Source organism: Anas platyrhynchos, chromosome 12 (genome assembly GCF_047663525.1).
Source record: "Anas platyrhynchos isolate ZD024472 breed Pekin duck chromosome 12, IASCAAS_PekinDuck_T2T, whole genome shotgun sequence".
In the NCBI taxonomy this organism is placed as follows: Eukaryota; Metazoa; Chordata; class Aves; order Anseriformes; family Anatidae; genus Anas; species Anas platyrhynchos.
Window position 1 is genome coordinate 10,659,442 of NC_092598.1, and position 21,618 is coordinate 10,681,059.

The 21,618-nt window shown below is 39.7% G+C and overlaps 1 protein-coding gene across 2 annotated transcripts in view; it reads left to right on the plus strand.

Annotated features, from left to right (window-relative positions):
• Positions 1-21,618, plus strand: part of PEPD (peptidase D) — a 134,245-nt gene that overhangs the window by 103,854 nt on the left and 8,773 nt on the right. For both annotated transcript variants that reach the window (XM_027466968.2, XM_072043961.1), the window contains 2 exons: positions 10,349-10,533; positions 21,312-21,503. In XM_027466968.2, coding sequence (XP_027322769.1) covers positions 10,349-10,533; positions 21,312-21,503 — 377 coding nt within the window. The remainder of the gene's footprint in view (positions 1-10,348; positions 10,534-21,311; positions 21,504-21,618) is intronic.

Below are 21,618 nucleotides of genomic sequence, written 5' to 3' on the forward strand. Positions count from 1 at the left end.
GCCAGGTTGGCAACCACTCAATTTCCTATCTCTACATTTATGTGATTTAAAAACCTTGTATATCCAAGTCCCCATTGAACTCAAATTGCATTCAGACATTAGCAGGGCAGCTGGGAATATTTGCTGATTGATGTTTGTTTGTTTCAATAAAATGAAAAATAAAAAATTGTTCCAAATATGCACAGAAGTTGTTGTTCACCAAGCCAGTTTATATGCAGTGTGAAAGTTTTCCTCCCTGGGACGCTGACATTGCTATAGGGCCTCCCCGTAGGATGACCCCTATAGGGCCTATAGGTTTTGTATCTGATTTTTTTTTTTTTCAAGTTGGAGCTCATTCTTGTATATGTTTATCCCCAAGTCCTGCATTTTACAATTCAAGGGAATGAGTATCATATTGTGTCTGGCTTTCAGGCTCTGCTTTTCTGATAAATGCTGTTGGGGAATGTCTTAAAAGGAATCTCCATGTCAGGGCTAACATCTCTGATAAGATGCAGATTTCTCCACACTAAGGCTGGAAGATCCCTTAGTAATCTTGCCTGTTTATAACTTTCTCAGAGCACAAGTTTTACATAAGGGCTTGAAGACCTCATTTCTTTAAGTCTTTTCTTAAAGGATCAAAGATCAGCCATTGCAGACTTCATTGCTTCAGGTACCAGGATTGCCACGTAATCTTTGGACAAGAAAGTCCAGTCAAGTGACCACCAAAAAAAAATTCAGGCAAAAAAAAGGTAAAGCAACACCTAAGTAAATAAGATGTCCTTTTACTAATGAGAGTGTGCAATGTTGTGATAGCACCCTACTTGAAGGAGGGATTAGTTTAGAAGAAATCAGCTAACTGAGAAGAGAGAAGGTAACAAAGATGGAGAGGTAAGGGCTGTATGAATGGTGTGAAGTTGAGACCTAGGAGAGACGTTTGGGACAAGCAGCCAGGAGGACAAGCAGCCAGGGACAAGCAGCAGGTCAGCAACTGCTTGGCTTGGATTTTAGAAGTTCTCTGTAGCTGACAGTCCCTGCTGCAGCTGCCTCACCAAGCTAAGTTTTGCATTTTGCAGTTGAGAATCAATTTTTTAAGATTGTTCTCTCAAGTTAGCAATAGCCCTTCTGCTGTCATTTCTTTGTTGTGTTCAGTAGATTTAGAGCCAAACTGTGTAAGGTGCAATATGGTGCAGAGGAAGGCATTAAACCCTTCTGTGGGTCTAAATGAGGCCTTCCTTTAAAGATGAGGAGAAAAAAAGATCCATGAGAATTCACTAGGAAGAAGTTCATGGACACTCATGGTGTGCCACGTGCCATAGGCTCCCTTAAAATGATGTTCAGCATGTTACTATTTAGGATGCTGCTGCGGTCATTCCTAGAAGTGTGAGCATTTGGCTGCTCCTCCTGGTTTCCCCTTGGTGGCATAGGAGCCAAGAAAGCCCTGTGTATTTGCAGGTGCAGGATGCTAAGCAAATTAATCCCCCTTGATCTGCTCCTGGGCAGCTGTAATATGCTGTGCTACTGTGTGAAACTGTGCCCAATTTTAATTCCTTTTCTAATGATTTCTTACATTTTTGCTCATTCATATAGCTTTTTATACACGTTGTAGCAGAGAGGCCTTTAATAGCTGATTTCCCCAAATGCATCCCTCCAAGGAATGTTGTAAGTTAGGACAAATCAAAGCAGCCTCTTTATTTTCCAGTGTTTTGCCTCCTTCCTGTTTGACCACTCCTAAATGATTCATGGAGGTAGATATAAACCTGGGGAATTTAGAAGGTGAATGGTCTATATTATTTTGTACAGCCAAATGTGAAAGTTTGGATGATATGTATTCTTGAAAGCTTTTTAATCTGTAGATATTTGAGGCATGGCTTTTTCAGAGTGACTGTCAGGAGGAGGTAGTGTTTAGTGAACACGTGTCACTTTCATAAGTAACCTACTTTATACAACAGAAGGAGCTGTGATTTGAGTTCAAAGCACTAGTATGATTCCCTGTTCTATCTTCTCCACTACTCTTTTTTGAAGACATTACTCAAATTTAGTTTGGGCAGGATAGTACTAAGACGAGGGATTAGAATAACCCAATTAATTAAAGAACTATTTAATTGGAAACTAATAGCTAGGGTATTTGACATAACAGATATTACGAGCAGTTGTTTCTGTTGTTAAATTAAGCAGAACTGTGCTTAGAAACATCTGCAAATTAAAAATGGTGAATATACAGATCGCTTCTTTAGCACTTCTGTCTATTTCAGTTCTGTAACTTCTTAAAAGCTCTGTTTGATTTTTGTTTGCTACTATTTTGAATAGTGTTTTAGAATAATTGTCACTGTATTCAACTAGGATTAAAATTTATTATCTCTAAAGAAAATTGAAACAGTTATTAATATTTATTCCCCCCCAAATAAGGTTCTCATTCACATGCAGTGGGTGGTTTTTTGCATGAAAGTCATTGGATTTTTATTTTTTGTAGTCCAGAGCTGTACTTAGTAGAATACCATGTAGGCACACTTGTCTGTTTTGCTGTATAAAACCAGTAGCTTATTTAGACGAACTTTTAGGAAGCAATTGGGCTGTAAATTGGACTTTCTGACAATAGGACAACAGGGAAGGGTGTGGGAACACTGTCTAGTTTATAGTTTGTATAGTTTTAAAATGCCCGTATTAATTATTCCCATTCAGATGGTCATATTTTAGGGAAAACGTTGCTGATAATTATTAATGTGCTGTAATATCTGAAGCAAAAAAAATTATTATCAGGCATAAAACATTAATAACAGAAGTTGAAGATTTCATACCAATTCTCCTGAAGAACAAATGCTTTCAGGGCATGTTATAACCAGTACTTGATATTTGCAAGTCCTACTGAATGACACTGCAGTATTTTTTTTCCCTTTGCAGCTAAGAATGTGTTATTGTGTTAAAGACAGATTGGAGAATAAATCTTGTCAATCTATGCTATAAAAAAACATTTGTAGTCTGCTCTCTATCTTTTCTATTCAGTGGATTTTGCTGTATTTTTCTAGCTAACATTAAGGTTCATAAATAAGTTTCCCTTTGACTGGCTTTCTGAGTTTGACCCAAAAAGGTAATGTAGCTTTCTGTGGTAAATTAATTCAGTTATTGTCAGTATAAATGCCTAAAGCATCAGTCACCACCTAGGAAATAAAAGTTGAAGGAAGTAAAGGATGCACAAACATGCTGACAGTCAAGTAGCAATCCTTGATTCTTGCAAGATATTACATAAATATGGTGTCATTGCTTAGCAGAGAGCTCATTGTTAGACATGTAACCTACCCTTGCCCAGAATAGCATTAACCTACAGCAAGGGGTGAAAGAAATAGGCTTTTTTTTTTTTCTTTCTGTCAAATTCAGCAAATCCTCCAGTCCCTCTGTGCAAGCAACGATCTGTTGAAATGCAAGATTTCAGACTGTGAGTCTCACTGCAAACCTTCTGGGAGCCGTTCTTTGCTGTTTGTGACTAATACACAGGAGCTGACCCATGCATACAGTGACCACTGCAACATTAGTAAGACAAAAATAACACTGAGTTATTTCCAAGTGTATAAAACCAGGCACTTCCAGACAGTTGGGCCCTTCTGCCCTGAAGTCACCCTGGTGTGCAGCTCTCTGACCAGTCCTGGGGGCAGTTTCTCCATGAGACAGGGGCCAACTTGCAGCTTTCCAGCTATGCTGTGCACATGGATTTTTCCACTGCTTTCAGTGGTTCTTCAAAAATCCCACTTGTACAAAGCAGAGAGAAGTCTTAGAGCCTGCATTGGTGGCAGTTTTCTAGCCTTTCTCAACTGAAAAATGTTTTAAGAATGACTAAAAATAAATAAATTCTGTTGTCTAAATTTGGTAACAGGTAGTACAAGTGTAACATCGTACAATCCTGATTTTAGCAGTGGCACTGGGGGAATAACCTGTTACGTGGTCTGACATGCACTAATTTTCTTCCAGTGCAGGATTCAGGAAATGTACTTTATACGTTGTAATTTGAGTTGGAGTACAAAGTTCGTGAGTCTTTCAATCTTGACACTATATCAGCTGTAGCTGTCAGAGTGCAAACCTCCTAGACAGATTATTCTGTTTGCCCTGAATCTTATCTAAACAGAGTCTTTTCTAAGCTTCAAAGATTGATAAGTTTCCACACCGCAATCACTCCCTCTGGGCACTTCCCGCCTTCCCCCAAGCTTTTTCCTCTTTTCAACATAAACCTGTGTAGAAGAAGCATGCAGTAAAATTTGTAGCGTCTGACAGTGCTGCTCAATCTGAATATTGCAGCTTTCCAGACATGGTAAAAATCCTTCCACTTGCTCCATGTCTGCATCTGTTGAAATTGGTTTTTTTTAAGATCTTGGTGATCCCTGTGATGTGTTTTAGAGTATCATATGTAGATTTTACAATGGGGAGGATGGGTTTTACCCCCCTTAAAACTGCTGTGATACTGATGCAGAAGAAATACCATGATACAACCAGGGAGCACAAGGCTATTCAGCCTTTTGAGGAGGTGGTCAGTATTTTGGAGGCAGTGGGGCCATCACTGTTTCCCTGTTGCAGCTCCTGCTCCTGTCAGCCAGGTACATCTCACTGGGGGGTTGCAGGATGAGTTTTTTGTCTAATGCTGGCTGTGACTTGTACAGGCAATTATCTACACATGGTATGAAGCTGAGAACAGCTTCACTGTTGCCCAAATGCTGTCAGTGCTTGAGTACAGACTTCTGGTTTCTTACTCTTGGTTTCTATGCCCTGTGGCCCAGAGTTGCCTTACCTGGCTGGAAACCCAAGCAACTGTTTGCTCTCCAATCTAGTGTGCCAAAAGGAAAGCGTGAAAATCAGAAAGACAACAAATTCTTCTCTAGCACCCAAGTGAAGAGAAAATAAATAATAATTTCTGTGATTTAAACAATGTTTTGGTTTGTTTTTTAAACTGGGCTTGATTAGAATTTTTTAAGGACCTATTGTTTTGTCTGATATGGTTACTGCCTGTTGGCAGGTTTTAAGCTGTTCCAGCGGTTTGTTGGCTGGACAGGGATTGCATGTTGTGTCTGCGTTTCAGTGGCACTGCCAGGGGACATCAGGCCTTTTGCCCTTGTCTGTAGACTCTCAGAAATAAAATGTAGTTTAACCTTAGCACAATTTGGGGAGAAGTTCCTATAACCTTGCCATACTATTTTTTTTAGTAGGATTGTGACATCTGTGCTGGCAAAAAAAAAAAAAAAAAAAAAAAAAGCCACCCTACAACAACAAAAAAAACCCTGCTAAATCATTTGTGGTTTAATCATTGTCACATTACAACCACAAAGTACCCTAAGTAGCGGCCAAAAAAATCCTGTTAGGCCTTTCCAGAGCACTTTCTGACCAAAGTAGCTAAATAGTATGTAGCTATTCCAAATTACTTCTGTATGCTGCTTCTGCTTTACGTTCTAGAATGGCTTCTAATAAAGCATCAGAAAATAATCCCTTGAATGAAAATACCAGTGAGGTAACAGCAACTAAGGAGCAGGTTGTGGTGTGATATAACACTCATTTTTAATTCTACTATTTAGAAAGTTATGGCATGTTCATTGAAAGATAGGTATGTTTTTAATTGCAGGTTTCATTAGAAGCATTTTCTTTTTCTTCTTTTGTAACAGAAGTCTTCCCCATCAGTAGAATGCTCAAAAAGATGCCCTTATGAGATCTTATGAAAACATAGTGGTATATCTGAAATTTGGTGGTTTTGTCAAACAGAAAATCAGAGAGGAAATACTTTCAGGGAAGTAAAACAATACCTATATACCTATTTTATCTTTTTCTTTTCTGACACAGTAATTATCTAAGAATATTGGAAAACATTCAGGTTGATGGGACCAAATCAGAAAAAAAAAAAAAAGCTTAATAGACTTAATGTATGGTTTGCCATTTTTAAACACAGTACCTCACGCTTCTGTGAAGCTCTGTTACACTGTTAGTACAGTAATATAGTAGTTGGTACCTGCCTCTGAAAATTAATAGCCTGTATAGTTAATATATTTTTTAATTAATCTGTGGTCTGTTGCATTTCAGTATTGGACATACACGCCTCTGGTCATTGCTGTGTAGTTCACTTTATAACTCAAGGGATCTCTAATGCTTAGGTTGTGTGTGGTGCCGTAAAAGGTGCTTTTTGCCCTGGCCTCTTGCCCAAGCATATGCTACATGGCAGGTAACGAATTGCAGCCTAACAAGCCTTGGTAACTGAGCTTTCCTGGGGAGCCAGCCGTTGGTTCAGTGACCTGTATTACCCAGTATCTCGTTTGGCAGAGAATTAAGAATGGAGCAGACACATCATCAGCAGATTTTCCTGAGTGCAGACTCATTTTGGTACAAGCTTTCAAAGTCCAAGGACCCTCCAATCTAGCTTTCTAAACCCCATCTGTCAGTAAGTATAATTGGTTTATAAAATGGCTTAAAGATAATAATGGAACTAACCTTTTTTACACAAAAAACGTGTCTGCAACTATGATAATCTTCTACAAAGCTTAAAAATAATAATCCTGAATAATAAATCAGTAAAACATCCTCATGGGTGATTGGTGGTGTGAGGCTAATGCAGATTGGTGTTGCAACACCATCAAGTTGTTGCAGTAACACATACAACTGATATTAGATCCACTTGTGTGGAAGTTCTTTGTGGTTTTTAGTTGTTTTTTAACTTTTTCATCTTGCTACAAGAATGTTAATACAGTGTTTGACTTCTGCTGTTTCAGCTTGCAGCAGGTGACAGAGCTCTCTATGCTCTGAGCATGGTTAATCCAAAAAACTGGTGAGAAGCGTACTGAAGAAATCCTGTCTATGGCTTTCCTAGCAAAGGCAGCCATGATACTTAATCCTTTCTGCGCTTCTCACAGTTATTGGAAGTTCAGTATTGACATACGAAAATTTGATTTTGTACTTCAGGTATATGTACTAGTTAACTTAAAATACAGTTAAGACATGCTAAAACCAGTTCCAGAGACAGGTTTGGATAGGTCATTGTATTGTAAAGATTCTAATTATTAGGTAAACCTAACAGTATTTTAAGATTAAAATAAATCTGAAGAGCTGTATATTAAATGTATGCATCATGTGAATATACTTTATGCAAAAAAAAAAAAAATAAGATCCTTATAGAATTAGGACAGCTTCCTTCTTTCAATAGACTGTTCAGTGCTTCTAAGAAGTCCCCATATAACTGAAAAGTAATTGTTTCTTTTAATGCTTTTGAGACTATAAGGGTACTAAGAAATGTTTGAAGAAAAAATGTTCAGATCCTTCTTGCCTGTCAAATCCCCTGTTTAAAAAGCTGGGGTGTGTGGGGGGTGGGAGGATCTGTTTGCACTTAATTATCAAAGTTTATTCCTAGCGTGATGGGAGTCAGTTCATAGCAAACAAGACAAGGATATCACCATTTTTTAATTGAAGTGCAGTAAGGTCACTCCACTTGGTTCACTATCTCTACTTAGCTCAAAAACGCCCTCCCATTTTGTCTTAGAACACTAATAATAGCCTACATATGGATGACTATCGTAGGTTAAGTGGTTTGGAGGAGAGTGGCCCAATAATGCAAAATCCCACCACGCTCAGAGTCATGATATAATGAAACAAAGCCAGGCAGTAAAACAGACAGTGCAGTGCATCTCAATTTTTTGTCTTTCACTAAGATGCCTTGACCACCAATTTCTATTTACTTGCAGAGCGGGATTAGCTGTAGCTAGCGGGGCGATTCCAGCAGTCTGACGTCCCTCTGGCCGTGCTGTCCCAGCACTCTGCACAGTTCCTGCAGTGTGCATCTCAGAGCCAGAGCTGCAGCGCTTCCCCCAGCTAGTAAAGCTGATGGCACTGGCTAGAAAATAAAAGTATTGCTGCCCTTATTCCAACTGAGAGCCTGAAACTGCAAGATTTCCATCCGGCTTCGTAATTTATTTTGCAGTGCAGCTTTCTGTTGTCCTTAGTCTCTAATGAAAAGATAAAAGCACGGAGAAGAGAGCAAATAGCCATGTGTGTTCTCCATGAAGGCAAACAGAAAAAAGTAGAGGGGAGGAGACAAATGGGCTGTATTGGATTTATTGGTCAGATTTATTATTCAGGATTTACAAACACGGTAGTCTTTCCAGTTAGGGAGTAGTATTGTTGATCTGCTCTATTAAATTTCTGCAGAAAAATGGATATGTATTCTTGGTGTTTTGTGTTTGTTTTTTAATTTGTTTGTTTTTAACATTATGATCAGTTTAATCCTCTCTCTTATTAGTTGCATCTCTTCCTGAGCTTGATAAAAGGTCTCTGTATCTCTTTAAGTGGAGTCCTTGGGTTTGGATTGAGACAAATAGCACCAGCACAGCTTTGGAGGGAAGCTTTATTGTGAGCAGCAGACACCTCATCTTCAGTTCTTCTCCCAGGCACCTCATTTCATGTTCATGCAGAGCATCCGGGACACAGTTGTGCTTTGTCTTACAGCTGCAGAATTGTGACCTTTGTTTACATCAAAAGAGGTTGGAGGCTTCAAATAGTTGACCAGAGTCAGATAAGATACGTAGCTTTGCAGCCGTGGAGGCGAAAATAGAAGGCTTATAGTAATACTCAGCTAAGAAATCATGGGAGAGGTCTCAAAAAAAGTGTGATTTCCCCCAGAAAGAATACTGAAAATTTTTAGAGCAGTCTGAGTTGATCAAGAAGTGTGGAAGCTGAACTGGGAGGTACATGCAGAAATCCGGTATTCCTACAGCTACAGAATGAACAGGAAAACAGCCGTGATTCAGTAATACTGCCAGTTTGATATCAGTAACATCTATGTGGTAGATTGTAGTGGTTTCAATTTATCATATGGGTTGGAATCAATTGTAAGATGTGAAATAACTTCGGATGAATGTAAAGAAGTGAAAATTGCAATACAGTCAATGTCCAAAAAAGATAACATTGAAACGCTTTTAAAAATATAATTACATTGATCACAGCAAAGAACAGATGGTTATAGCTGTATTTATACTTACTGAAGGAAAAATCTAAATTCGTTTCTAAACAAACACAAGACAGCACATTTTGAAGGGGAAAACTGCACGAGTTTTGTGGATGAGCATCACTCACTTGGGTGTTGTTGGCTTTTGGGAGAAAGCAGGATTTGTACAGTGTGCTGTGCGGCACACCTCAGCCTTGTGGTACTGCTTGAGAAGGTGCTTCTTCTGCTGCCTGCAGACAGCAGGCTGAAGAGGTGATAGCTCAGACATCTGAGGGAGAAAAGGAGCCGGCGTGTTCATTTGCACGCTGAACCGATTCTAGGCAGTGCTGGTGGTAGCTTGAAGGTACAGCACTGGTGGGGTGGGCGGCATGCAGTATGCAGCAGACACTTGTCTGACCTTTATATCAGAGCTGTGTAAGAGAACTGAATTTTATTGAAACCTTCCCATAGGTTGATTTTATTTCAGCTTTTGAAGCCTCAGTACTTTTAACAATAAGTTTTAATGTAATTTTGATATGACATTAATGTTCACAAGACCCTAAAGCTGTGTATTTAATGGGATTAAAGCAAATGGAATTTGATGGGGCTTTGGCCTTAAAAATTGCTGGGGTTTTATTTATTTAATCATGCCAAAATTGAACAAGGAAAATATTCTTTTACTGTACCTTAGCCCTAGTTGTCTTGACTCTGCAACTGCTCTGTTGATGACTCAAAGCCATGGTGAACTAATTAAGACAGTACTGTGTTACTAACAAAAGAGCTGCTTTCTTCCTCTCTCCTCCCCCCCAGCAGTTTGTCAAACAAAATTGTATCCTATACCAAAATAATAGAAATCTAATGCATCCTGGCACGCTGTCTCTAGTCAACCAACAGTATTTTGTAATGCTGTGTTAGTACGTGTATTAGAGGACTTGTGTTTTACGCAGCCCATCAACACAAGGGAATCATTGATTTCTGGAGAGTGCCTTTGCCAAACGATGTGGGCTTTAAATCTCCTACATACATAGAAAAGTACTGTCCATCTCAAATGCTCTAAATGGATATAATAACTATTGAAAGTAATAGGTATAGTAATATTTTATGTTTTGTGTTTTAAGTAACTGCATTGTACAGTTCATATTCTTTTGAAAACCTCACTGATATGTATGCATTTGCATAGACATAGATGCAGCTTCTTAATTTTTTTCATGTGGAGCTGAATTATAGGATGCTGCTGTTCCTCTTGCTTGTAGTTTTCAGTGCTTTGCATGCATTTTAAGATAATTTTGTCTTGTTTAAAGTATTTTTGTGCTAATGTAGTTGCTCTTGCCACCTTTGTTTTTTTTATAAAGACGTGTTGCATCTGCTTTTTGAAAGTTGTCTTTAAAAACTTTTAGCAATAGTTAACTCAGCTGCTTGTTTCTGCTCTCTAAGGGGTCGCCTGGCCTGATATGCACCGTCTGGCTGACAGAGTCCATCTGGAGGAGTTGACAAAAATTGGCATTCTGAAAGGCAATGTAGATGACATGGTGAAGGTTCATCTGGGTGCAATATTTATGCCACACGGACTTGGACATCTACTTGGAATCGACGTGCATGACGTTGGAGGCTACCCAGAGGTTAGTGTTAGTCCATTCTCAACGGCCTCATAGATTAACCCCTCTGATTCGATCAGCATTTCTCTTAGCTAATGCGTGATTAGTTGGTTACATCTTCTCAGAGGTGGAACAGAGGTGCATTTAAGTGTATCCTTTTGATATTTTGTGTATCTAGTGATATTTTACACAGTTCACTTAAGGGAAATTTATTACTTCATTGAAATATCTATTGCTTGTAGGAAGAAATCAACTGATGCTGCCCTCTGGGCATTCTTCATCTGTTCAATTTCTATATACATTGTGGTGTACCTCCTAGATTCACCACTGTAACATATATCACTCAGGCATAACTATACCATGACAGAAAGCTATGTAGTGTACCTGAGCCACATGAAACCTGTGAGAGGACTCACTTGCTGTGTTCCAGATGTGAGACATCTGTGGGAACCCACTGTTCTAACTGGGCTAGTAAATCCTGATGGCTGTGGCATATGGAAACAATCTGGTTTATATTCCTGTCTTGAACTTTAATCTCTCCTGTCCACACAGGCATCGATGTAGATGTGTTGTCCTGGAACAGAAATAGAAGGGAAGTGTCCATAAAGTCTCCCAGTCTTTGAAAATGTGAAAGCATGATCTCTTGTATTCTGAGTTTCTGCAGAAATCACAAAGTGATTACCTTTTCCCTTGAATTAACACAGTGGTTTGTGACTGCAGTTTGAGAACAGAATAGGTAAAATTCTGTACCCAATGGTAAGATGCTTGCAATGATACTGGAAAAAAAAAACAAAAAAACTCTTTAAGGAAATTGAACATAATGTTTGAATACAAAAAGGAAGTCTACAGTAGCTTCAGAAAGATTTCAGAAGGATTTTCTGTATTACATTTTCACAGAATCACAGAATCACAGAATTTCTAGGTTGGAAGAGACCTCAAGATCATCGAGTCCAACCTCTAACCTAACACTAACAGTCCCCACTAAACCATATCCCTAAGCTCTACATCTAAACGTCTTTTGAAGACTTCCAGGGATGGTGACTCCACCACCTCCCTGGGCAGCCTGTTCCAATGCCTCACAACCCTTTCAGTAAAGAAGTTCTTCCTAACATCTAACCTAAAACTCCCCTGGCGCAAAAGGTTACATGAGGCTGACTGTTTAAGGGTTTTCTTAGGTAAGGAAGGTTTAAGCATGTTTAAAAGCTTGTTCATGTTGGGTGCATGGGCTGCATAACAGCTGCTCTCACTGATTTTGCTTTTGCAGGGGGAAGAAACAGGATATAATATTTGAAGGTACTTGTTATTTTTAAACACTACAAGATGATCGTTGTTGACACACAGTACTGTGATGACAATGTATTGGCATCAGCTATTATACTTACATGTAACAAAAATGAAACAAAAATCAAAAGCAACCCTATGCTGATTTTAAGGTTTCTTCACTAGCTAATACAGACAGGATGGATATTTCTCCTCCTCTCTCTCTCCCAAGTGCATTCTCTCCGTGTATAAATGGAAGGCATTCAGCAAAGCACAGGGGATGTGGTGACTTGGGAGAATTCATGGACTTTGAAATCCAGGACCCCAGTGTTGCATGCCTTTGCTTAGATCGTTTTCGCTTGTGTTGGGAATAACCTTGCTGGATTTGGTGGAGCTGCTGAAACTTAAGCATATGTTCAAGACTTAGTACGGTAGAGAGAGAACTAAATTTTAGGAACAAGTGAGAAGAATTAAGAAAGTGAAAAGTATTGTGTTTGCTTTTTAAGTTTTTATATAATTTAAGAGACATTTTTTCTGAGAGCATATTGATATATCCAGAGATCTATAAGAGCAACATTATAGATAAAACTAGATTTAGGGATGCAATTTTCATACAAGTTAAACTCTCCACTTTTATATTGAAGGTCTGTAAAACATACCAGAGCTCTTCGCAGATAGAAAATTTTATACTTGCAAAGGTTAGATTTGTTTGTGTAGACATGCAATTACATTATTAAATTAAAAATATTTGCATGGCTAATTCCCTTTCAGAATCTGATCCTAAATAACAAATCTCCTGAATATAGGGCAAACATGTATGTGAACTCATGAACAAGTAGCTGAAGTGTTGGCATATAAACGTGCATGTAGCATGGCATCAGCTTAAGTTTGAAAAACAATGCATTTGGGCTTCTGTAGAAGGGCAGCCCCTTTGAAGTCTCTCTGCAGCATTGATTCCACCTCTGTTAGACCTGTCACATCTCTTCTGACCCTAAGCATGAGATTCCTTGCATTGGGTCATTTGGCTAAGGTGAGCGTCAGAGCACCTGATGGTGGAAAACCCACATCAGAAGCCTGTCGATGGCGTGAACTGCATTAGGTGCTTCTGGGCTTGAGCCTCTAATAGGAGGCACAGTTCCCACCTGTGGCAGCAGGAAGCCATGGGGCTGCAGCTCCCAGGTGGCACTGGCAGGCTTCAGGGGACGAGGTTTTCCCCAGGCAAATCTAAAAGTGAGCAATTGGACTCTTCTCATGAGTCTGATAAATGTCTGTATTAAATAGGAGAAGGCTTTTTTATCTATGGCTTGTTTCATGAGATGATGTGTTTTGAAAGCAACAAATGGACTGGGGAGTGATTTTTGGTGTGTTTTAAACATTTACTACCTAGCAAGATTTTCACAAGGAACTTTATAAAGCTATTTGTGTGTTTATTGTACGCTGAGCCTATGCCATGTATCATGCTCTTTTTTTCTAACTGGTTAAGAAGCAAGTTATTTTATTTTGGCCGAGGGAATTTCTGGGAGTATTACAAAGGATTTTTAAAAATAAAAACTTTTTCCAAGTGGATATTATTCCATTATTTTTCCTCAAGTGTAAACAGTTACATTTGGAATAATACAATAAGCTTTAATTTCCTAATTTTTACCCGTCACAAAGTTTTGTGTGTTCCAAAAAAACTATTTCCAGACATTGTTAGCTTAGATTAGTTATTCATTAGTAGCCAAAGTTTTTTGGTTTGCTTTTTTTTTTCAGAATTGGCAATAATAGGTTTTCATCTTTTCCAGTAAGCTGCTTTCACATGTAGCACTGAACAAGCACTTTCTTCCTTTTTTACAAACACTAAAAAGTTTGCATGTTTTCTGTAAAGGATACTCTTGAATATTAGAAAATATAACATTTCCCATCCTTTATTGCCATAATAAAGAGTAATGAGTATTGGCCAGCAATAAAGGTGGCTTAGCAACTATGTTTAAGACAAGATTTCTAAAAGAACGTAACCACTGGTGTTCCCCTTTTAAGCATGCAAGTAAATGTCCTGATTTTCAGAAGTGCTCCACAGTCAAGAGCTCCTTTGAGAATGTGGCCTCCTGTAGTGCGCCACGTTATTCCTACTGGGGAAGCTGAGCGTTGAATACTACTTTGAAAATCTGTCTGCTTCTTTTAAGGGTCTAACTAAAACTTGAGCAGCTCTGAAAATCCAGCCCCAGTGGTACTAATCACTTCAGAAAATCTGGCCCTCAGTCAGAAAGAGCTAGCTTCAAAGGGTGAAAACTCCACTGGGCTTAGCTTCAGCTGTAAAATTTAATCATGGAGGTGGTTTTCCCACACTCTTTCATTTGTTTCTGGGTAAATTCGATATGGGATATAAATGAGGGTTTGTGCCTGTTGCAATTGAGCAAATGTGGTAGGTGATCCCAAATTTTCAGACCCTGAGGTAGATGGGGCTGAAGTTTTCATTTAAATCTAGGTTCTGTGTCTCTAGATGCTTGAGTTGATTCAATTTCATGTTATATTAATTGACTGTAAGGCTCTGAAGAATGCTAAGTACATTTGATGACTTTCTGTAATAATAAGCCAGTTAATTTAAGTTAGGTTAATAACTACTGCGATTTTAACATCTTGTGAATTAAGAGTTTCATTTTGTTTTGTCTTTTAAAATTACAAGATTTACCTTAGTTTAAAGTTTTAATTCAGTTCTCTATTCTCACGAAAAGCTGATCCTTTCATTGCTATTCTGCATCGGCAAATTAAGGTTAGCGGTTTGTTTTGATCCTGGAGTTATCCATGTCCTCCGTGACTGTGCGTACTCGGGGAACATCTCTGCTGTTCGGAGATGTGTGCAGGCTCCGTCTGGCTCAAACAGAAAGCTTTCTACCAGGTCCCAGATGACTGTCTGGGGATTTAGGTCACCAAACCTACTAGAGAATGCAGGAATAATCTTGTTCCCTTTCTTGTTCTGACAAAAATTATTTTCCTTTTGTATCCTAGTTTATGCTGAAGCAGAAAATTTCATTTTTTGTGGTTAGCATTGCAAATGATGCATTAATGGTTTTTCCTTTAAGAAGCAGAGGATGAGGTGAATTTACCAAGGAGCCTAAAGCTGTTATGTGGAGCCCCAGTGATGCAAATTGCTTCACTTGGTCATAACCTCGCAAAGCCTTGCTGCAGCTTTGTGTACCCAGGACCTGCAAACATGAAACAACCTGTATGGTAGGCACTTAAACGAGCAAGGAGAAAAAGGACTTTTTACCAGTTTTAGCTTTTTTTTTTTTTTTATTGTAGTCATTTTTTTTTGCCTTGAAAAAATACAAGAAATTTGCTTCTCATGCCTTATGGGGTCCCCTTGAATCACTTTTCTTTTGATTCTTTGCATTCTTTTACAGCAGTAGCAGATCTGTGTGGTTGGGTGGGCCACTGAGCAGGCAGAGTGCAGGCAAAAGACAAACTGGTAAAGGCTTTCAATTCTGCAGCATTTCCATGCAGAATAGCACTGAAATCCAGAGTGTCTGTGTTGGGTCTAACACCAGTAAAGTTTCCTACAGCACTAAAGATTCTTCTGTGGGATTTGAAACCCCTCCCAGAGTTAGGTTAATAGATCTTCTTACCATAGCTGTCACATCTTTCATATGCTCAGAAAAGTTGTGATCAGGTCCCAGCAGCCTTTCCCTGCAAGGTCTGTTGCTGGAGTGTGGGTGTTCTTGGAAACTTAGGACTTGGGCAAAGGCAGAACAGAAGGGAAGGTCCAGGTGGTGTGTCAGTGCAGTGCCTGGTGCAGACCATGGTCTGTCTCCCCACAGGATTCCCCTCTTCCTCTGAGAAAGAAAGTGTTGTGGACTTGGGTTTTTTATTGCTTAGATTGGGTTTCATTATTTTTTTTTTTGAAGTAGATACTTGCTTATGTTTGTTTTACTTGCTGAAGTTTGTTGCAAAACACTTTGTGTGCTAAGAGAGCTTTTATCTGAATATTTGTTGTCCAAATCTTTCTGAAAGTTTAGCAGAGACTAACAGAACTTGTGTTTTTGAGCAAGTCATTCTACATGCAGGAGGAATCTAAAACCAAGATAACAGAGTTACAACTTAGTAACAACTTTTTATCACAATTCTTTTGAATTATCTATCTAAATAACCTATCTATCTAAATAATATTTTCCTCATCTTCCAGATTTATGCTGTAGTTGGCAAGTTAGTGATTTTTACTATTTGCTCTCTGTTATTCTCACCCTTAGGTTTTAAGAAGAAAAAAAAAAAACAACAACTGTACATTGCATTGTTTCCATTATGATAGCAATGGAGGTTGGTGACATCTGGGGATCAGGCAGTAAAAATGACAGGTGAAGTTATGGACAGAACTGCGTCAAAGCGATGGATTGAAATTCAGCTGTATCTGACTCAGAGCAGGCAGTTACCTCGAGTAAGTGACAGGTGATTCTTCCTCACTCCCTGCAATAGCAGAAAACTTACCAGGCAGTTTAAACCTGATACCACCTAGGAAAAGAACAAAAATGTTCCAAATAAAAATAGCCAGATAATATCATTTGCCCTTCGTTCCCCCAATATTAACTTAGAGCTGTGTCCCAAAAGCTCCAGCTAGTAATTAGATTCTCCTGCAGAAGTGGAAGCTTTGACTTGCAAATGCCACAAGTGGTATATGATGCTTGGGGCATGTTCTCGGGTAACCTGCTGCTGATTTCAAAGGCAGGAGTAGCAGTACCTTCAGGTGACTATAGGCAGCTCAGGCTGCTGGGGAAAAGCGGGACAGACTGAATAAAGTAATCTTCATTAGCAGCACTCAACTAGAGAAACAAGGGCTGAGAGGGAAGGGACCAGGAGACAAGTGAAATGGAATTCAGGCCTTTTATTTTACTAGCCACATAGGGCTCCATTCTTTTTACAATAAATGAGCTAATTAGATGTTGGGTATACACAGTGGGAGAATGGGGAAGAGGGAAAGAGCTGAGATTTCACTTCAGTGTTAATTTTGTATAATCTCAATACAGCGTTGGTATTCTGTTGAATTAAATATTTGATTGAACTCAATTTGGTAAAACAGTTAGGACTTCACTGTATCGGATGTGGTCCAAACGGGACAGTCTTATTTTTCAGGCTCAGAGAAGTTCTGTGATGATTTAACTGGAAAAAAGCACCAGAAACTAGTTTTGTGTCTCTCAGTATTTGCAGTTATGAATAGCTTTGGTGATCTCTGCTGTGGCCGTGTTTTGCTGCTCGTGCTGGCTTGAGAAAACTTGTGGGAGATGCCAACTAAGCCTTGCAGCCCTGGTTTCTGTGCTTGTGCATCGCCAGCTGGTGCATCGGCTTTGTAGGAGATGAGCAGCCAGCAGACATCACCTATGTGTTTTTCTTCTGACCTGATCTAAAGACACACCCAAGATCAGTCTCACCCAAGGGTTCCAAGAGCTCTTTGTGCTTTCCATCATTGTGCCTGGTAGCTGGTGGCTGTGGGACAAGATCCATCCTGATGCACATCGCAGTTCTTCCATAGAAGAAGTAACATGTACCATTAATCACTGAGCTGCTTAAAAGTAGATCGCTATTCATCCTTACATTGAGGTATTCTGGGATATTGCAACTTCTTGTCTTCTGTAAGTCTTCCTACTTTCCTGAGCGATAGGCATATTTGCATACTTCCTAATTCCCTCCTTATTCCAAAAATAGATCTATATTTTATATTACTCTCCACTTAACTTAATTTGAACTTTTATTTTGCTTACATAGTAATGAAATCAGTTTACATAATAATTCTCTTGTTCCCTTGACAGTCCTTATTGCCTAGACATGCTGTTTTTTGTTACCTTACATGAACCATTAATTGGAATCCGATGTTCTTGGCAGGAGTACAGTCACAAATGACAGTGTCATACATCTGTGCTTACTGTGGGAGTGTCTCAATTTTAAAATGTGAGCAGAACCTCCAAATAAAATCAGTCTTAGAAAATGGTTTTGGATATAGTTTGTTGTAGCATTATACAGGAAAATAAACAGTTCTTTGAAAAGTAATATTCCCAAAATATCACTAGGAGTCTCTTTTTGGATGCCTAGGTGTTAATATTTTCTAGATTATCCTCTTTTTTTTTTTTTTTTTGTACCATCTTACGCTTTACAATTGTACATACAGCACTGAGTGTGACAGGGTCCTGATCCATGGCCAGGCCTCCAGGATATAACAATAATAGAAACAGATATCCACAACTGCTGCGCCGGCATTCAGACTTTTACTCTTCATTTCATCTAACTCCAAAACAACATCATGGTTATTGTTGAAAACAAGACATTAGCTGTCTAGTTGCAAAATACATGGAAGCTTCCTCCTTACACAGAAGGAAATCTGTTAGTGGCAGAGGATTCATACCAATGGAGCAAGGTTTCCCCAGCAAGCTTTACTCTCAACAGGATTTGACATGATGATGGGAAATGGCAATGTCCTTGTTTCAGACCTCTCAACTTCCATTTGAGGAGGGAGGTGTCTCGGTCATTACAAGAGTCCTCAGTTGTCCTGGTTCTGTAAACCACCAAAGTGGAGCTGGTGGACATGGTACCTACCGAGATAGTTACAAGTGCCTAAGACGTCACTTGGGATGCTGAGGCCATAGCTATACGTATGTTTTAATCCAGTGCTGCTCTCAAAAGAAGGAATGTTGTCATCACCCTTACATGATCATCTTCTGTGCTGTGCTCTTGCCCTTCCTCAGCACAACTTTTCCTCCAGCTTCACGTGAGACAGACTGAGTATGCATGGCCACATACAGGTGACAGCCAGAAACTCGCTTCTCCTCTTCCATTTCATGCATCTCTTAGTGAACACCTTGCCAGACTCTACTAAAGGGACAGGTAGGGCTTCCCTGCCATGTGCCCATCCACTGGTGTCCTGCTTTCTGTCCTTGATAAGCTGAGCAGTTATCCTTTCTCCAAAGGCCCATAAAAGATGCTTTTGTGGAAGAAATGCAGCTGCTGCCATTTACCCAGTGGCTTCAGTACCCACAAAATCCAAGGATATGGAGGTGAAACCAGGAGCTAACACAACATGGAGTTGCTAGGATTGAGGGAATATCAGAAAGTTTGCGAATTCCTTCTGCTTCTGTAGGAGCAAGACTGGGGGCTGTTTCCTTTGTTGGTGACCATCCAGGGAGCTTCCACCTCTGAAGGCATCCCCTTGTGTGTCCCTGGCTCTTGCTTGTTGGCTGTAAGCATGTTGTTAACTTCCTGGAGGGAATGCTAAAAGCAGAATCGGACTGCAGACTGTCCAGACAAAGAATCTGAGTGTTGCTTTAGTGCTTGTATGGAAAGACCTGAGGTGTGCATCCAGGCTCGATCATCACACCTGGTATTAAATCTCCTTTGCTTTAAGAAAAGGCAAAAAATGCACACGCAGTGCCAGCGCTGCCTTCAGAGGATGTTTGCCATTGTTTTTCTCACTGTGCATTCATCTTTCTAGCATCTGTCTTGGATTGACTGCCTTAGAAAAGGCATTTACAAACAGAATTGAAGGGAAGTACACTTAAAAGCCAAATATGGGTTGTTTGTTGTAAAGCAGCCGATAGATACTTGGCAACACACCAAAAGGTCCAGACACTAATCTAATTGTTTACAGCTCATGGAAAGATTAATCCACAAGATTGGATGCCCTCATTTCCTTTACGCATTACAATGAATGTGTGAGATGCCAAACCCCATGGGGCAGCAGCAAAAAGAAAAATGGCTCCATTTCTGCACAGTTATTGTTTCAAGTTTAGAAATACATTGATTCTCTTTGATTTTTGATAAGAATTTAAATGCAAAGTGCTGTGCTTAATATCACACTATTCATGTTTCCTAGCCTCATTACATCAAAATTGTGCCTTCTTATTTTAATATAACATGCAAAGCATGGATTGAATGTTTGAAATGAAAGGTAGCAATTATACAGTGAAAACGGTCAGAGTACGTTTGCTGCATCCCATTGGCCTGGCTTACAAGGGCACCAAGAGCAGATGCCCTGGGCACATGCAGATGCCCAAGCTAGTTAGCTCTGAAAACCTTGGCTACTGTAAGATGTTTTGCATTGAGACAGAATAAGCTCTGCAAAAGAAAAAAAAAAAAAAAAAAAGCAACCCCATTATTGCTTGGGTGACCGGTGAGAACAAAACAAATAGTGCTGAGTGGCTACTGCAGGCTCTGCTCCTGTGAGATAGGCTTTCTCTGAACTGAAAGTGGAGCTCAAGAGCAAACAGTGCTGTGGGGTTAGACACGCTTCGAAGAGGGAGCGATTCAGTGAGATTAAAACATGGCTAATATGCAGGGTATGCCCCTGCCTCCCCCTGGCGTCATGGCACTTCTTCCAGAGGCATGGAAGAAATGCAAGAGCACAGCTGTGCCAGGACGTGCAGCCCTGGCTGCCAGGAGCAGAGGGTAGCATCCTGGCAACGTGCTTCCCCTTCCAGAAGGGGATGTTTGATCCAAGTGCTACCAGTTACAGTGCCGGTGCTTTTGAGAAGAGTCAGCCTGCTACCAATGGGAAAAATTTGATGACTTTGGCCATGAGAAGGCCTTGGGAAAGCAACCTGGAGACCAGATAAATAAAGCCTTTGTCTTGCAAACCCACTAACCTTTGGCTGTATAGTTCAGAAAAGTTTTCATTAGTGAAGTGTGTACATGTTTGTAAGCTGGCTGGCCTGCGATCTGTTTGCGGGTCATCACGATATTTGTTGATGAAATTTTGCTACAGTTGCAAAGGATTTTCAAAAAACTAGTGGGATCGAGATATATTTATTCAGATGTTGCAATACCTGGCACATTTGGGGGAAGAAAATTAATATCCTGAACTAGTCTTTGCAGTGTTTCTAATTCCTTGACTAAGCACGTCCTCATATATCATTTTACTTTACCAGCTTTTGAGAAGAAGAGAACATTTTGCTAGTCAGAACTTGTTTTGACTTGGTGCTGACTGATATTATTAAAAACTATGTTGCCTGAAAGTCTGAATCTGACAAAAGTTTAGTTTTAAATGGGCTGCTTTTATGAGGTCATGTGTAGACTCATTGCTCATGAATCAAGATCATAAATATATAAGCTTAATAACATACAGTGAGAATAAACATTTGCATATCCTTGGAGAAATTGTTCTCTGTTGTATAGTTCAGCTATTTCAGCCAGGATGTGGAGGGTGCATTTCAAGATTTTCATGTTGCTTAAGATACTGTATACTTCAAAAGAAGGTATAGAAAGAAATAGTGCAAGAAATTATTTGTTCTCCAAAAACAGTACATCTCCCAAGGTAGAGTGTGACAGTACTGAGCACATCCTAAAGCCAGAACTTCTGCAGCCTAAAAAACAGTTTGGCTATTGAGTTGAAACCTGGTAATCACTGTGCTTGAAAGCTAAATGAGAGAATGATGAGAGAGAATGTTATAGCACAATTTCAGTCCTCTAATTCCCAATTATTTTATGTGTTTTGGATGTCTTATGGAATGGTCAGCATTGGATGGTCTTGATAAGAGGTTTGCCACAGGTGGTGTTTCTGTCCATCAGAACTGGTGTTTTTTCCCCAGGGAGTGGACCGCATTGACCTGCCAGGGCTCCGAAGCCTGCGCACTGCTCGGAACCTGGAGCAGGGCATGGTGCTGACCATCGAACCAGGTATCTACTTCATCGACCACCTCTTGGACCAAGCCCTCTGTGATCCTGCACAGTCCTGTTTCATCAACAACGATGTCCTGCAGCGTTTCAGGGGATTTGGTGGGGTGAGTAATTTTTGGCTGGATGGCTTTCTGAATCCCCTTTTCTGTTTCTTTGCTATATACTTAAGAAGTTTTAATATCTTGTATGGGGGTCTGTTCCTGAAACAGTACCTCAGGC